Source organism: Balaenoptera borealis (assembly GCF_965194805.1).
Source record: "Balaenoptera borealis genome assembly, chromosome: 7".
Taxonomy (NCBI): domain Eukaryota; kingdom Metazoa; phylum Chordata; class Mammalia; order Artiodactyla; family Balaenopteridae; genus Balaenoptera; species Balaenoptera borealis.
Genome location: NC_138864.1, coordinates 68,449,007 through 68,463,978, shown reverse-complemented (window position 1 = coordinate 68,463,978; position 14,972 = coordinate 68,449,007). Strand labels below are relative to the sequence as shown.

At 37.9% G+C, this 14,972-nt stretch overlaps 1 protein-coding gene across 1 annotated transcript in view; it reads right to left on the bottom strand.

Annotated features, from left to right (window-relative positions):
• COL28A1 (collagen type XXVIII alpha 1 chain) overlaps positions 1 to 14,972 on the bottom strand; it is a 167,618-nt gene that overhangs the window by 121,072 nt on the left and 31,574 nt on the right. The window contains 6 exon segments of the mRNA XM_082400425.1: positions 4,401 to 4,454; positions 5,548 to 5,625; positions 10,921 to 11,090; positions 11,995 to 12,181; positions 12,844 to 12,870; positions 13,422 to 13,537. Of these exon segments, the coding sequence (XP_082256551.1) occupies positions 4,401 to 4,454; positions 5,548 to 5,625; positions 10,921 to 11,090; positions 11,995 to 12,181; positions 12,844 to 12,870; positions 13,422 to 13,537 (632 nt within the window).

Here is a 14,972-nt window from a genome sequence, read left to right as displayed (position 1 = left end):
CCTGTTTTAAAAACTAACCTCTTTTCATAGAGCATTTTGAAGAAAACAGGATGATGTGTAGGGATGTTTACTAGGTTTACAATTTTAATTTCAGGATCTGTACATTTAGCTCTCATTTACTTAATTTCTTTATAAGAGCACCAACTACTAAAAAAAATTATCTACCATGCTTGGGAACCTCAAAAAATGGGATGGAAGTGTGACAGAGCTAGGTAAGGAGGAGTGGGGTGTCCAAGGATCATGTGCAGTGCAGAGCTTTGGAGTAGGCTAAGTGCTTCATTTGCCCTCATTTACTTCCTTTAAAACATAAGTTTCACTTACTCACTAATACTAGGTCTGTTGTTTATTTTGGATGTGGGCTGGATGTTTGATTCACTGGAGATTATTTACCCTGACCATATCCATTTATTAAACTGGACCAGACCGGTGCTATTTCTCTATGAGTTTTCTTAACATCTCAGAAGCTAAATTGAACAAAAAGTAAGAGGACTTTGAGTTTCTTATACTTGAGTGTAGCACAAGAAGAAAACACTTAAGGGGGAAAAGCCCTGCAGAAAATGTATGAACGTCCTAGAATAGAACAATGGAAGAAGTTAGAAGAAGGGAGGCAATACGTCTATTAAGATAAATTACTATATAACATAAATATCACAGTATTTTTAAATTGTTTGAGGATTAACATGTGCTGCTTTGCCTTGGAGAAATACGTCAGGGATAATTCCTAATGCCCTTTTGGCCCTAGCACCAAAGCTCTCATGCTAGGATGCTTCAACATGTCACAAGCTATTTCCTGCTCAGGCCACGGTGAGCAGTCCCTCCTCCCAGAGCACAAAGAGGGCCTGGGAAAGAGTAGATTTGGATGAGATTTGAGAAGAAAACACCCTTCAGAAATAACCTCAGAAGGACATCAAGAAATGGCAAAAATTACCTAATGTGGGCCTGGCACATCCAGCATTCTACTGTGTTTACTTGTTCAAAACTAATTTTGGTTACTTGTTCTCTGTGATTTGATAGGCCTGCCAGTCTTGAGCCATTCTTTCTCGTCATTGGAGGGCTCATTCTATGGCCAGATGGGATTGCCACCTGAACCACCACACCAGCCCTTGGAAGGTGGCGTAGGGTTCTTAGGCCCTCACAGAGAAGGAGTGCCGTGCTCTCTCATTAGGGACATTGCCAGTTTGGTCCTAGGGATATGGCTTCTCAGATACTTGCGTGATGATAGTTCTAACTGATTTTAGAGACCGATGGGATGTTCTTCTTATGAGTGCCACTCTTGACCCTCATGTATGGGAGAGGCTGAGGTGGCTTCATTCTCAAAGGCTTCATTCTGAGAAACATCTATGTTTTGTTTCTAAGGCAACAAGGTCATTTAGGACAGAATACCACTTTACATATGGAAAATATTAATGACAGAAATGATTTGTGAAATAGGGCCAGAATCACATTTTTCCTTAATTTCTCACATGCTATTTTTTCCTTTTATTCTTTGGCCACCTTTTCTGCAAACCCTTTGATGAAGAAAATCCAACCACTAGAGCAATAGAATGGGATTGTTGCTCATGAGAGAGACTATTCATAAATTCAAATTAATAGGCAGGCCCTATCTAGAAACTCCCATGGAATCTTTGCAAATGTTACAAGTCCAAATTTTCTATTTTAAGGTCTCATAAGAGACAAAATATTTGAAAATGCACCTTACTGGTTTCTTTTTCCCATGAGATTCCTTTCCTTCTTTTCCTGCATTTTCAGGTGAACATTATAACCAAGTAGACGTGCACTCTCAACAGACTTTTGTTTCCAGCCAGAGTACACTAGAGGGGGGAGACAGATGAAACTTCCATACTGTCTAAAAGAAAGGCATTTATCTCAGGTTGACTGTCTAGGAAATTCAGCAGTTTTCCTAAGGAGATAGGTATAATATGGTGGTTAAGAGCAGACTGGCTGGGTTTGAGTCCTGGCTCTGTCCCTTACTAGCTGTGTAGACTTGAATCCATTGCTTAAACTCTCTGTGCCGTAGTAGCCTAATCTGTACTGTGGGAGTGAGAATAGATCATGCCTCAGAAGGTGGTGTTATGTTAAATGGGTATTTAGAACTATATCTGTGCATAGTAAATATACACTAAATAAGTGCTATCTGTTATTTTAGAAGTTTCAAAATAATAATCCTCCCTGTGTCCATTGGAAAATACAGAATTACTGAATTTTAAAGGGTTTTTTTTTGGGCACAAATTGCAATAGCAATATCGTAAAACCATTTTGTAATAAAATGGTAATGGATAAAAAGAAATGTCACTATAAAACATTGTTTCCAGATTGAGCAAAAAAATAGTTTATTAAGTTTTTAAGATTTAGAAGTACATTCTGGGATGCAAGATGAAGTCATTCCCTGAAACCTGACTTTTAAGACAACACAAGAAAACCTAAGACAATTAATGAATGTGACATGCATCTCTGGTTGACAGATCCAAAGAGGGGTAGAAATTAGTAATAGTCTCCAAGTAACAGTCAAGAGACCATTAAATCTGTGACCTTAAGCCAAAAATATAACTAGGAGAAAAATGAGAAGCTTACTCCCATCTCACTCCCTCCCAAGAACCCCCAATATTCTTTAGATACTGACATCTTTTTAACTGACAATGAATTTTTTGTGTTCACCTGGCAGTGAATTTTGTGATTTTAAACCTGTGATAATTTTACATCAAATATCTTCACCAAAATTTTTGAAAAAAAGAATTTTTTAAAAGAGAGGCCCTTGGAAAGTTGAAGTCCTCAGATACTTTTGGAAAAATGACTCCTTTTATGATGATGATGTGAAAGTCGAGAGTGAAGTGTTACATCAGAAAATTACAGCCTGCCCCAATAAACCTGACTCATTATTTATTCTAAGAATTCATGCATTCTTAGAATTAAAAGCTAAATTATGTGGAAATAAATTCACTTCAAAAGAAAAATCTAAGTAGTAATTGTATGAGACATGAAGAGAAGTGATCAAACGATGGCACATGTTTATGAACTGCCATCACCCATCTCCCGAAGCTGCGTGCCCTGCTCCCAGCCCAGCACCTCCACAGATGCCCTGATTTCCAGACTTCTCATTTTCCAAAATGAAAACTTTGGGCCAGTATAATTTCTAATATCCCTTGTGGCTCAAACAATCTGTAATTCTATCACTGTTGCAAACTCCAAACCTGATCCCTGATTTTAAGCCTCTTTTTCACAAACGTGAAAATTATCAGCTTAGGTAACCAAAGAATCCTAGAAATAAGTGTGGACTGTCAAAATATTTTTTTTTTCCTTGCTGCAGGATTTTACCTACAGCCAAAGCAATTTTGTAGAAACTTCTACTCAGTATTCAGAAGAGCCAGTTCTTTCCCCCAGAGAGAATTAATCATAAGCAAGGACTGGAAAAGACAGTTTCCCCAGACAACCTTAAGCACACGCCCACTGAGAAGCTCATTCTATTTTAATTTGCCAATTAAAACTGCCCCAGGAAATCACACATTGTCATTATCTCATTAAAAATAGTATACGTGTCACTCCCTTACCTCTCTCTGGAAAAAATAACAGTCAAGTAACCCAACTGCTCCCCACAACTTAAAGTTAATAGCACCCTTAAAAGATTGGCTTTATCTAGGGTCCTCTGGGGACAGTACCGTCTGCTGTTATCACTGCCACAAATTCCACAGATCTCCAGTCACTAACTCAACACCGTTTATTACATATTTACTATATCTGTGGAATTCACTAAGCACTGAGAAGTGTTAAAAAGGCACTAAAACGCTTGTTTTCAGCAAATTAATGGCCACTCTCATTGGAAAATGGAGTCTTATAAACAGGTCTTTTAAAGATCCCTTCTATCTCAACTTTTGGTTCCATCTGGCTCTTCTTCAACCCCTCCCTATACGTCTTGCCTGGTTACCTGTGGAATGACATTACAAGGCTGGTACTGATAGAGATTACACCCTCGCAATTTTAAAAAGTTTCATTTTTGTTGGTATGACAGTTATAAATCCCCTTCTCTTATAAACTGTGTATTGAGTTGACATTACCTGTGGGAAATAGAGTGATTTGAATTGTGTTGCTTATTACTACTTTTCAGTTTCTAGTGAGTCATAAAATGACTAAAAGGGCGGGAGTAAGATGGAAACACTGCAAAAATAATGGCTTATATTTAATAATGCCCCTTTGACTAAAATAATAATAATAAATGAAAAGACTATGACACTGACTTCCTGCGTGTACTTAAACATGATTCTGTGTATAACACCTGCAGGTTATTATGTATTTCCAAAGATTTGTCCTCAAAGAATCCATTGACTTCTGCCTAATAAAAACGTGCATTACCATAGCTCACTAGGGGAAAGGCACTCTGCCTGTCTATAATCAACAGGTATGATTACCTTATTGCCTTGAAACCCCTTCGGGCCTGGATCCCCTGGAAGTCCAGTAATGCCCTGCTCCAAGATGAAAACCGAGAATTAGTTCTGTGTACAGAAGGCCAATCAGGAATGAATCTTCATTAGGGTCCCTAGAGATCCTGGAGTTAGAAGTCAGACTATCTAACTCAGAGTTAAGTTGGGGTTACACACGATTGAGAAATGGAATGAGATAAAATTCCTTGTGTCAAACACACAGCTTCTAAAATAGTACCTAAACTGAGAGCAAACATTTATTAATGAGGTGTTTGTTTTCAAAACTTGCGTTTCCAACATTATTCCCGTGCCGGACCCCTTTTTTTTTTTTTTTTTTCGGACCCCTTTTTGGAAAGAATAAACAACAACTTTAAAAATATATATCTAAGGCATATATAACTGTAAGTTGGAGTTTCCAATGACCTGTGATAATCAGAGTTACTGCCCTGTCCTGACACAATTTCAGACCAGGACAAAGGCGTTGATGGTCAACTAGATGCCATCTAGGAAATTTTGGGTAAAGGTATAATTTTCAGTAGACTTTTTGAAATGCTGAAATTAGTTCTTCACACAAATACACACCCTCTTCCCATTACAGCTTTAGACAAGACAAGTCCCCAGACTGGAAAAACTGATCCAATTATTTTCTGAAATCCCTGGGATAAGGGTAATGCTTTAAAATGCTTTAAAGAATCATTCCATGTTATTGAGCAGTTACTACTTATCATGATGGAACAATACAAATGCTGTAATTTAGATAAAATGCATAGCTTTTCCTACTGCATTAGAACAGCAACACAAACATTGTTACATCCTGCTTTTAACTGCTTTGACTTTATTCATCTTCCTAAGCTCTAGTTTTTTAACTTTTATCGCTTCAGCTACTCACTAAGCAGACTCACCTGCCGGTACCTATCTTTGAAGGAGCCTGAGTTCGTTATTCAAAATATTAGAGCACCAGTTTCCAGACTTTGTTTCACATTGGAATCACCTGAGAATCTTTAAAAATACTGATGCCTGACTCCAATCCCCAGACATTCTGACTGAATTGGTAGAGGGTGCAAGTGGGCACAGAGATTTTAAAAGCTCCCTAGGTATTCTAATACAGACTTAGATTTGGTTTTCGCCTCCTTACCTGAAGTCCTCCGGGTCCCTTTCGTCCATTTGGTGCTGGGGATCCCTGTGGAATAAAATTAACGGTAAGTTGCTCTAAATATCCATTCAATTTGCAATGATTTTACGTGGAAGAGAAGGAACTGTGTTCCCAGTAATGGCCAGTCTTCCCAGGTTATCCAAACATCAAAGCCACCAAATTCACTGTTAACAAAACGAACCTAATTAACAAGCCAACTTGTTAGTAAACTTTTCTCTAGTAAACAAACTCCATGAGAACACGATTTTAGGTTAAGTCCTTTGCCTGTATCTTGACATTTTGATCAGAATTTTAAAAATTTATTTCTTAAGAATCCTTAGAAACCAATAAACTTGGTGGAATATTGTTTCCTTCCAGCAAGGCAATGTCAGTTAAATTAACAATTTAGTGAGTTTCCACAATGTCTAGATCACTCTCTTGCCCATCTTCAATACATAGAACTTGGCAAAACACAACTTATACTCAACACTCTTCTAACAGAAAGTATTTCAATATGTCCCATAACTAGGAAGCCCTTTAAAGTTTGTTTTTATGACGGTATAATATAATCTAGTCTCTCTTTTCTCAGATTTCCACTTATTTTCTGATTACCAAAATGTAACCTGTTTATAATAGACATACCTTGACAATTATAGAAAAAAAGTAAATTTCTAACAGCAACAGCTGTTAACATTTCAGGCATATTTTCATCCAATATTATTATTTCATCCAGTAGGTCTTTCTTTAAATAATTTGATCAAAGTGTATATCCAATTTCGTGTCCTACTTATCTGGTCTTCCATTCTATCAAAAATATTTTTCCATGTCATTAAAAACTCTTAGTAAACTGAATAATATCCAAGAATATGATTCTGTCATAGCTACTCATTTCCCTAGTTTTGACACTTAAGTTGTTTCTGATGATTTCTATTGTTAACAACAGTATAGTGAATATCTTTGTGTATAAATCTTTGTTCAACTTCTGATTCATTCCTAAGGATAATTTCCTAGAAGAAGATGACTGACACAGAGACTGTAAGCACATTTAAGGCTCTCATTCACCCTCTTTTGTCTCTCACACCATATATGGAAAGAAAAAGTAAAAATTTCCTCCATAAATTTTGTTCAGATTTCCATTCTCACTACCTGAGTATAGAGAGTGCATCTTCATCTTACAATATCTCCATCAATACTGAGTATTATATATTATCTCAGTGCTTGCTAATTTGATAGGTGAAGTACTATTTTAATGTTTTAATTTTACTTACCTGATTGCTTATGTGTTTGGATAATTTTTTCATTTATTACCCATTTATATTTCCTCTTTTATGTTGCTTTGTGTTCTTTGTACGTTTTATGTGTAAACTTACATGAACTCTTCACATCAAGGGCACTATATTTCATTGACCTTAGACATGCATTTTTTCAGATTTTTACATCTCTGAAATTGGGATACATCGTACAATCAGTTGCACCTTACATTTATAATGGGCAGTATTTTTTCTTTCTTTTTAGCACAGAAAATAATAGGGCATTTAACAATCCCTGCCATCTTAGTCAATGAACTGTATTAAATCTTTGTCAGCCATTTTTACTTCAAATAGTTTTTCCAGTTATTTTTTGACTCATTTTTGTTCTATTCTATGTGTCCATTCTTCTGTATTTTCAAGTCTATGTCCATCTCCCATTTTCAATTATTCTCCAGGAAGAATCCATTCATTATCACACCTTTCATTTTGTCCAGAGATAATTACCAAGCCTACACTTTTTCAGATTCGCCTGACCTTTAACTCTACAGTAGTTTAAAAGCTTTCAGAAAGTCTCAGCCTATTTAAAGTGTTTAGTTACATAGGCCAGTGTCACTATTTTATCCTTTTCTTTTCACCTTCCTCCTCGTTTTCTCTCCTTGACTCTTCCCATAATTAAAAAATAGATATTGAAAGACTTTGGTATCTTGGTGGCATGCTGGTAACAGTTCTTAACTATAATGAAAACTATTTACTTTTACTCTGTACTTTTTTGGACGCTTTATCATGTTTCAAATATACTTTCTATGTATTTCTGGTCCATTAAGGAACTCCTTAACATTTTAATATTGTCTCCAGTTTACATATTTTATTCATATTTATTTTTTAATGAAAGGTAAATAACTACCCAATTATCTGTGGCTTGCTGCATTTTCAAATCCTTATCTGTGTCTAGCTCTTCCACATTACTGAAAAGTATTTCATTAATCTATTTCATAGAGTTCTTCACTCTGGAAGGTGCTTGTTCTCAGCGTTTACATCTGGAAAACAATTCTCCTTTGACCCATCTGGAGCTTGAATTGACTTTGCTAGTTATGTTATCCTTTTCACCATAACATTTAGTGGGCCTGGCCTCAAAGGTTAGGGTGCCACAAGGCAAAGTCTTAATGGTCCGTAAGAAAGGCCTTTGGGGGCTCCATTAAATAAAGTTAGGGATGGCTTTGTTTTTTGCTTCATGTTTTACAGACATGAAAATTGAGCCGATGACTCTCTAATTCCAGTAGTGAGAGCAACATAATGAATCCAGGAATTTCTTCTTAAGGAAACTCAGTCCCAAAGGGATCACAGCTGTTAGCATTTTAAAAACAAGTTCCTTACTTTGTCAGCTTTTATTCCTGGTTTACCGCATTCTCCACGTTCACCCTAAAAAATGAATACATGAACTAAGAAGACATTTGCAGTCATTCAGTGTTCAGATTCTTTTTAAAAGAGTCCCAGCAGAATCTTATGATATGAGCAGTCTGATGAGTTATACACAATTTTATCCTCAATACTGTGGGTTGTTTGGGCATTGAACTCTGAAAAATTTTATCCATGAGTCATTCTTAACACAATCAAATTAGTGATACCACCTAATGAGGTTTAACATTTTTGAGACATGGATCAAATTAAGAGGAAAGAAACTAAGGTTTAATGAGCATCTACCATATTTTATCTGCCCTTTGCATATGTGATTTAATTGAATCCACATTATAGCCCAATGAGATTAGTTTTACAATTCCTTTTTTTTTTCAATTCGATCCATAGATGTCTTTTTTTATTGACGTATAGTTGACTTGCAATATCATATTAGTTTCAGGTGTACAACGTAGTGATTCAATATTTTTATAGATTACACACCATCCAAAGTTACTACAAAATATTGACTATATTCCCTGTGCTGTACATTACATCCCTGTGACTTATTTATTTTATAACTGGCAGTTTGTACCTCATAATCCCCTTCACCTTCATCTTACTTTATAAATGAGGAAACTTAAGCTCAACAAGGTAACTTTGCTCCATCCTAGAGCTAGTAAGAAGAATCAGGTCTCAACCCAGTTCTACTCAGACTCCGAGTCCCTATTCTTTCCACGACACCACATGTTCCAGCCTGAGCACCAACTTTGATCAATTAGTAGTGTTTGCCTAGAGAACTGTGAGAGAAAGGTTCTGAGAGCATGTCCAGACTTGGTGGAGAAAGGAGCCACGATGAATGATCAAGGTCTGCGGTGAGAGAGAGAGTCGGGCATGGCAACAAGCACGCTGTGTATTTTCCATCACCACAGACTGCTGTCCTGCCTTTCCTGGAATACTAACGGAAAAACAAATTAACATTTAAATTATGCCTTCCTGTTTATTATTAATGTTATTTTACAGACATTATGTCAGTTAATCTGACATTAACTGTCTCAGGTAGATATTATTAGCCCAGTTTCACAGATTGAAAATTTGTGATTTAAAAAGGTTAAGTAACTTGTTCAGATAGAAGGAGAATTGGGGCCTCTAAATACAAATCCACTATATCAGACGTTCAAGACTTCTACTAATTAGAACTAAAAAGTAACAAGGTCCATTAGAAAAACAACTGAAGTTAGACTTTTCAAAGTGTATTCATACATATCTATATTTATTCTGAGCCTCGAAGCAATTCATATTTTTAAGATAAGGCAGTTCAGTTGGGGAGGTTAAATGATTTATGTAAATGTCCATGCCAGCCAATGACTCCTAGTCTGGTGCCCTCACTACGAGTTTCTGTTTCTGCTGCTGCTTTATTATCTCTGTGCTCCTCTAAAGCATGCTACTCAAAGTGCCACTACATAAGGAACTTGCACTAGAATGTTCATCACTGCCCTGCTTCCTTCATTAGGGAAGTCTTGCTATGAAAAATAAATGTCAGCTGAACTAAGCAGTATGTTTACTGATACAGTGGGCTTATATTCTTGTGCAAGCTTCATCTCATCACAAAATAGCAACAAATAGTTCACAGATTGACTGCCAACCTGCAGACCACACTTTGCTCTGAGAAGGAATATCATAATTGTGACCACCAGTTATGGATGCAGAGTATGTGCCAAAGTCTTGACGTTATTGGTGATCACCACAACAGCCTTGCAAGGTATATGTGTCTCCATTCATACACAAGGCAAGTGAGGCTCAGAGAGATTAAGTAGCTTGCCCATGACCACAAGCTTGAGTCTGTTAGGCTCCCAAGTCCGTGTTCTCCCTCAGCCACCCAAAGCTGAACAGGGTACACTGCCATGGTCTGCAACTTACTTTCCATTAACCTGACACTTCTGCCTAGGGTCCTGCATGGGGTATTGCTGGCATTGGGAGCAGGCAAGAGGGAGGTACAATTTTTAGATCCAGCTATGTCTCTATTCAAAAGCAATCTGTTTATGGTTACCGGGGGGAAGGATGGGGGGAAGGGATAGTCAGGGAGTTTGGGATCAACATGTGCACACTGCTATATTTAAAATGGATAACCAACAAGGACCTACTGTATAGCACAGGGAACTCTGCTCAGTGTTATGTGACAGCCTGGATGGGAGGGGAGTTTGGGGGAGAATGGATACATGCATATGTATGGCTGACTCCCTTTGCTGTGCACCTGAAACTATCACAACATTGTTAATCGGCTATACTCCAATATAAAATAAAAAGTTAAAAAAACCCAAAACACAAAAGCCATCTGTTCTCTCTCCACATCATATTGTGAGTCAAACTGACCCAGGAAAAACTGAGCTTTCACTTAAAACAAATTGAACATTTATTGCTGAATGCAAATGGAAAATCACTCTTGAAGAATCAATTAGAAAGCAATTAATTGAAGAATGTTAGATGGAAATAAAATGAGTCAACCACCAAAATATAAAACAGAAAAGTACCATAAATATGCTCAAAATTCTTTGGGCTAGAATTCGCGTTCCATTTGTCCAGACAGATTTGTTAGCTATAAGGTCCTGAGGAACAGCATTGGCATGGGGGCAGATTCCCATCAGTGAAGATACTGTACTCATGTTATTCGCCTCTGCAAAGGCGTTTTCTTTTTTGATGGGCTCAGTAATCCCTGTGGAATGGTCAGAATTACAAAGTTCCCAAGAGCAAGTGCTTCAGAAAAAACTGAACAGATTAGCTCTGTTCCCAGCCTCGATTTCTGACGCTGCTTATCCTGGTGAAATTCTGGTTTGAATGTCGACGGTTCAGGGTCATTTTGCTCCGACAGCTTGTATTTTCCAAACGAGGGCCCCTCCAGTGAATCTATAATTCCCCAGAAGTTTAAGTGCATCTTTTCAAAAAAAAAAATATACAGAGAGTTTCCTGGTGTTGATAATTAGCATACTGTATAAATCAAAATGGTGGTGGCATGGAGAATTTTCTTCAACTATGTATATAGGACAGTTTTACAATCATGAAAGTTTTTTAACTTTCCCATATTATCACTTGTTCCCTATCTCTTTATAATAGCACCTTATGTTTACAGACCAGCAAATAATTTAAAATACATTGTCACATCCATTATTCTATTTGATTTTCCAACCACCCTGTAAATTAGGGAGGCTTGTATTAATCCAGTTCTATATGGATGAAGAAACAGACACTCTAAGATATTGAGTTGTCCGTGTTCCAGTGCATTTCTTACACTCTTCCCCTTTTCGACCTAACATTTCCAGTGTTTAGGGATATATTTATATGCCTGGGTGTAGGTTCACCCCTAATGTTTACAGGGCCCAGAGCAAGAGTATAAGCAGAGGCCGACATACCACATATCTAAGTAGCTGAAAGTTCCAAATCGAGCTAATAAACTCGTCATGTTCTGGCTTCCTTTCTTGACAAATGTATCTCCAAAAGGAGTAAAAAGTTAGAGGATTTTGGAGTTCCTCAGAGGTCCGTGTGGGAGGCCCATGCCCACAGCCCACAGTCCAGCTGTCAGTTCACCTCCTGCCTCCGGCTCCTCCCGCAGCCAAAGGAGCTGCGAGTATGTGTCTGTGATGGTGCCGCAGACAGCACAACAAAGCCCCCTCCGTGGCCCCCTCCTGCCCCAACAAAGCTTCCATTTGGTTTCCCTCAGGCCTAGGAAGAAGATGGACATGGGAAGGAGGTTCGTGTGTGCCTTCGAAGCAGGCTCAGGCCATTTTGCAGGGACTTCTAGGGGCCTGGTTACCCAAAGCATGATCCAGGAGAAGGGGACATGGGTCTCTCACTCGGCAGACACCTGGCTCCCTCATGAGCGAGGAGGCTGGAGGAGACCCGGAGCAGGGCCCTGTAAAGTGCATGCCTCTTGCCCAGGTCTGAGGGTTGTAGGACAGCATGAATGATGAAGGGTATCTTCTGATTTCAGACAGAAAAATCTGCTAATAGAGAGCATATAATAATAGTGGCTTAAACTTATGAATGAACCACTGAACCCCTTCAAAGATTCCCGAGCCCCAGTCTAATGTGTTCATTTCTTTGGAAGCAGTTTGATTTCCTAATTGGTAATTTGCAAAGAATAATAAAATAATCTACCAACTCATAACCTTTGTTTGTCAAATTTATTGCCCCTGCAAGCTCTACCCAGATGCCTGACGGAATGAACTAAGTAATTCTTTACTGCTTAACCAGGATAGATCCTCTTTCCCCCATGAGAGGGTCTTGTGTCTACATTTCATAGGAAGTTAAGCACCAAGGCAGCAGCCTAACTGTAGTATTGCTGCATCCATCTGTACATAGAAACTTTTGATCTTGATACCCGTATTGCATGACCGTTAAACTGGGGTTCTCTATTAAAAGAATTCGTATTTGCAGGGCTAAGAGAGGCTGGATTCTCAGGAATCTTAGGCTTCCTTCCATCCTTTATAACATACACCTGTATCTTGAGTTCTATTATTATTTTATGTTAACAGAGTTGAGAATATACTTAGGAATTTGGGAATCCAGACTTAAGGAAAATAACTATTATTAAGTATATAAATACAGTTATGTTGCTGTTTTTCTTTATGAAATTCTGATCTATTTGTTGTTACCAACTTACCTTCTCACTCTTGTACCCAGGGATTCCCTAATTTAAAAAGAAAAGAAAAGTAAAATATGATATTAGAAGGCATAGTTGGAGGAAGTAGTTGATGTTTTTCATTTACAAAGTATAACAAAACACATCTGTATAGTCTTGGAAAATAAGACCGTATAAAGGTAAGGTCTTTCCCTTCTCTCTGCACTTAGGGAATGTGCATATAGTAGGGGGAAGAAAAGAACCTATTTTTTCCTTTTCTTACATTCTATTCTCAGTTCCACATATTTTTTCAAACCCAATTTCTTACCCTTTGGCCCAAAGCTAAAGGAGAAACTATACAGTGAATCTCACTGTAGAAGTGACGACCTATAATAGTGCTTTCAAAATTGTTATATTGACTTTTAAACTATGAACTATCACAGCTGAGGATGCTTCACAGAGACGGTTAGAAAAATTGGCTTTGAAAATGAGCTGAGATAATGGCCTTTAAAATGTCCGTAAATATTTCTATCCATTATGGTCCTCCTTTTAAATTCGGTCTAGAATATAGAACATCAGGAAATGAATGGTTCCTCTGTCAACCTTAGTGAGACAGTGACCTTGAAGTTACTATATTTTATCTCAGGCGAAATACGGGGCCAGCGCTTCTGCTGCTCTTGTATGTCACTCTCGGGAATCTGCACGGCCTCCTCCATTGTGTTGCTGCCCATAAACCCTTTAAGTAACACAATACTGAATATTAAACAGACTGGGAAATTACCAACTTTAAACAACAGCAAGTCTTTTTCTAATATGATCACATGTCTTTGTCATACAACTAGTTTCTAAGTATGAAAATAGAATTGTAAGACATATTTTAAGTGAGCTGGAGAAAACAATGAAATAAACAAGCTGTGATTGTAGTTACTTGTGAGTCAAGAGTACAAAATTTTGTGGTGTATGACTTTTTTACAAAAGGTAAAAAGGAATTCTTTAGGAAGGAAATAGCACTTCTCCCCAGATGTGCAGTCACTGAGAAATTGAAAATAAAAGTAAAACTAGTGAAAAAAATTGTTACACTACAATTTAATCCGTGTCAGAAATACTTAGTCACATAAATGGTTTTATGTTTAGTATTGTGCTTGAAATTAAAAGCCACATTAAGATAGTTAAATTGAGGTTCTTTATAAAAACAATTCATGTCTGCAGCACTAAAAAAGGCTGGACTTTCAATCTCAGGAATTTTGGGGTGCCCTCCACTGCTTATAATATACCACCGTATTTAAAATTCTGTCATTATTTTATGTTAAGAGCGTTAAGACTGTATTTAGGAAGGGGCCAATACAGTTTACAAAAATAAAGGAATATTACTTTTTATAGTATACTCTCTTTTTTTCCTGTTTTTTGGGTTTTGTTTTCTTTTGTTTTCCGAACTCTCTGGTCAATTTATTGTTTGGTTGATCTCACCTTTCTTCCTTTCAGGGCACCTTACTTACTAGTTTTAAAATATTCAAATTTAAGATATTCAGCACTGCCCTCATCGGTCTCTGCAAAATTTGCTTCTGACTCCCCTATTTCTATGAAGGGTACCATCATATTTCAGATCATACAGAATCAAAATTTATAATCATCTTTGCTCTCAACTTGCCCCTTCCATTCTTTTAATCCAACCAGTTAAAATCCTCCAACAGCTTCCAGGGCACTTAGTTTTAAATCCACTCTCCTGACCCTGGCCAACAAGGCCCTGTGTGATCTAGACCCTGCCTACCTCATAGCCTCATCTCCCCCGCCACTCTTCCTCAAACTCTGGCTCTCTTCACATTTCCTGGGCCCACCAAGCTTGCTCCCGCCTCAGAGCTTTTGTATTTGCTGCTCTTTCTGCCTAGGACCCCCTAGGGACCCTGTTTTATATTTTCATAACCCTCTCACTGACTGGAGTTCTTACTCACTTGTTCGTCTGTTGATTGAACGCTTTATGAAACAGGGTCTCTCCACCTTGCTCACCTCTGTATCCCCAGCACCTAAAAGAGGGCCCAGCACATGGCAAGTGCTCAGTAAATCTTGCTGAACATCTGAGGTAGAGCTAGTCACTGCATCCCCTCATTGCTACGCCTTCCTGGTTCTCACAATGTTCTCTTCCTCTCTATTTTGTCATCACTGTAGCCCGGTTC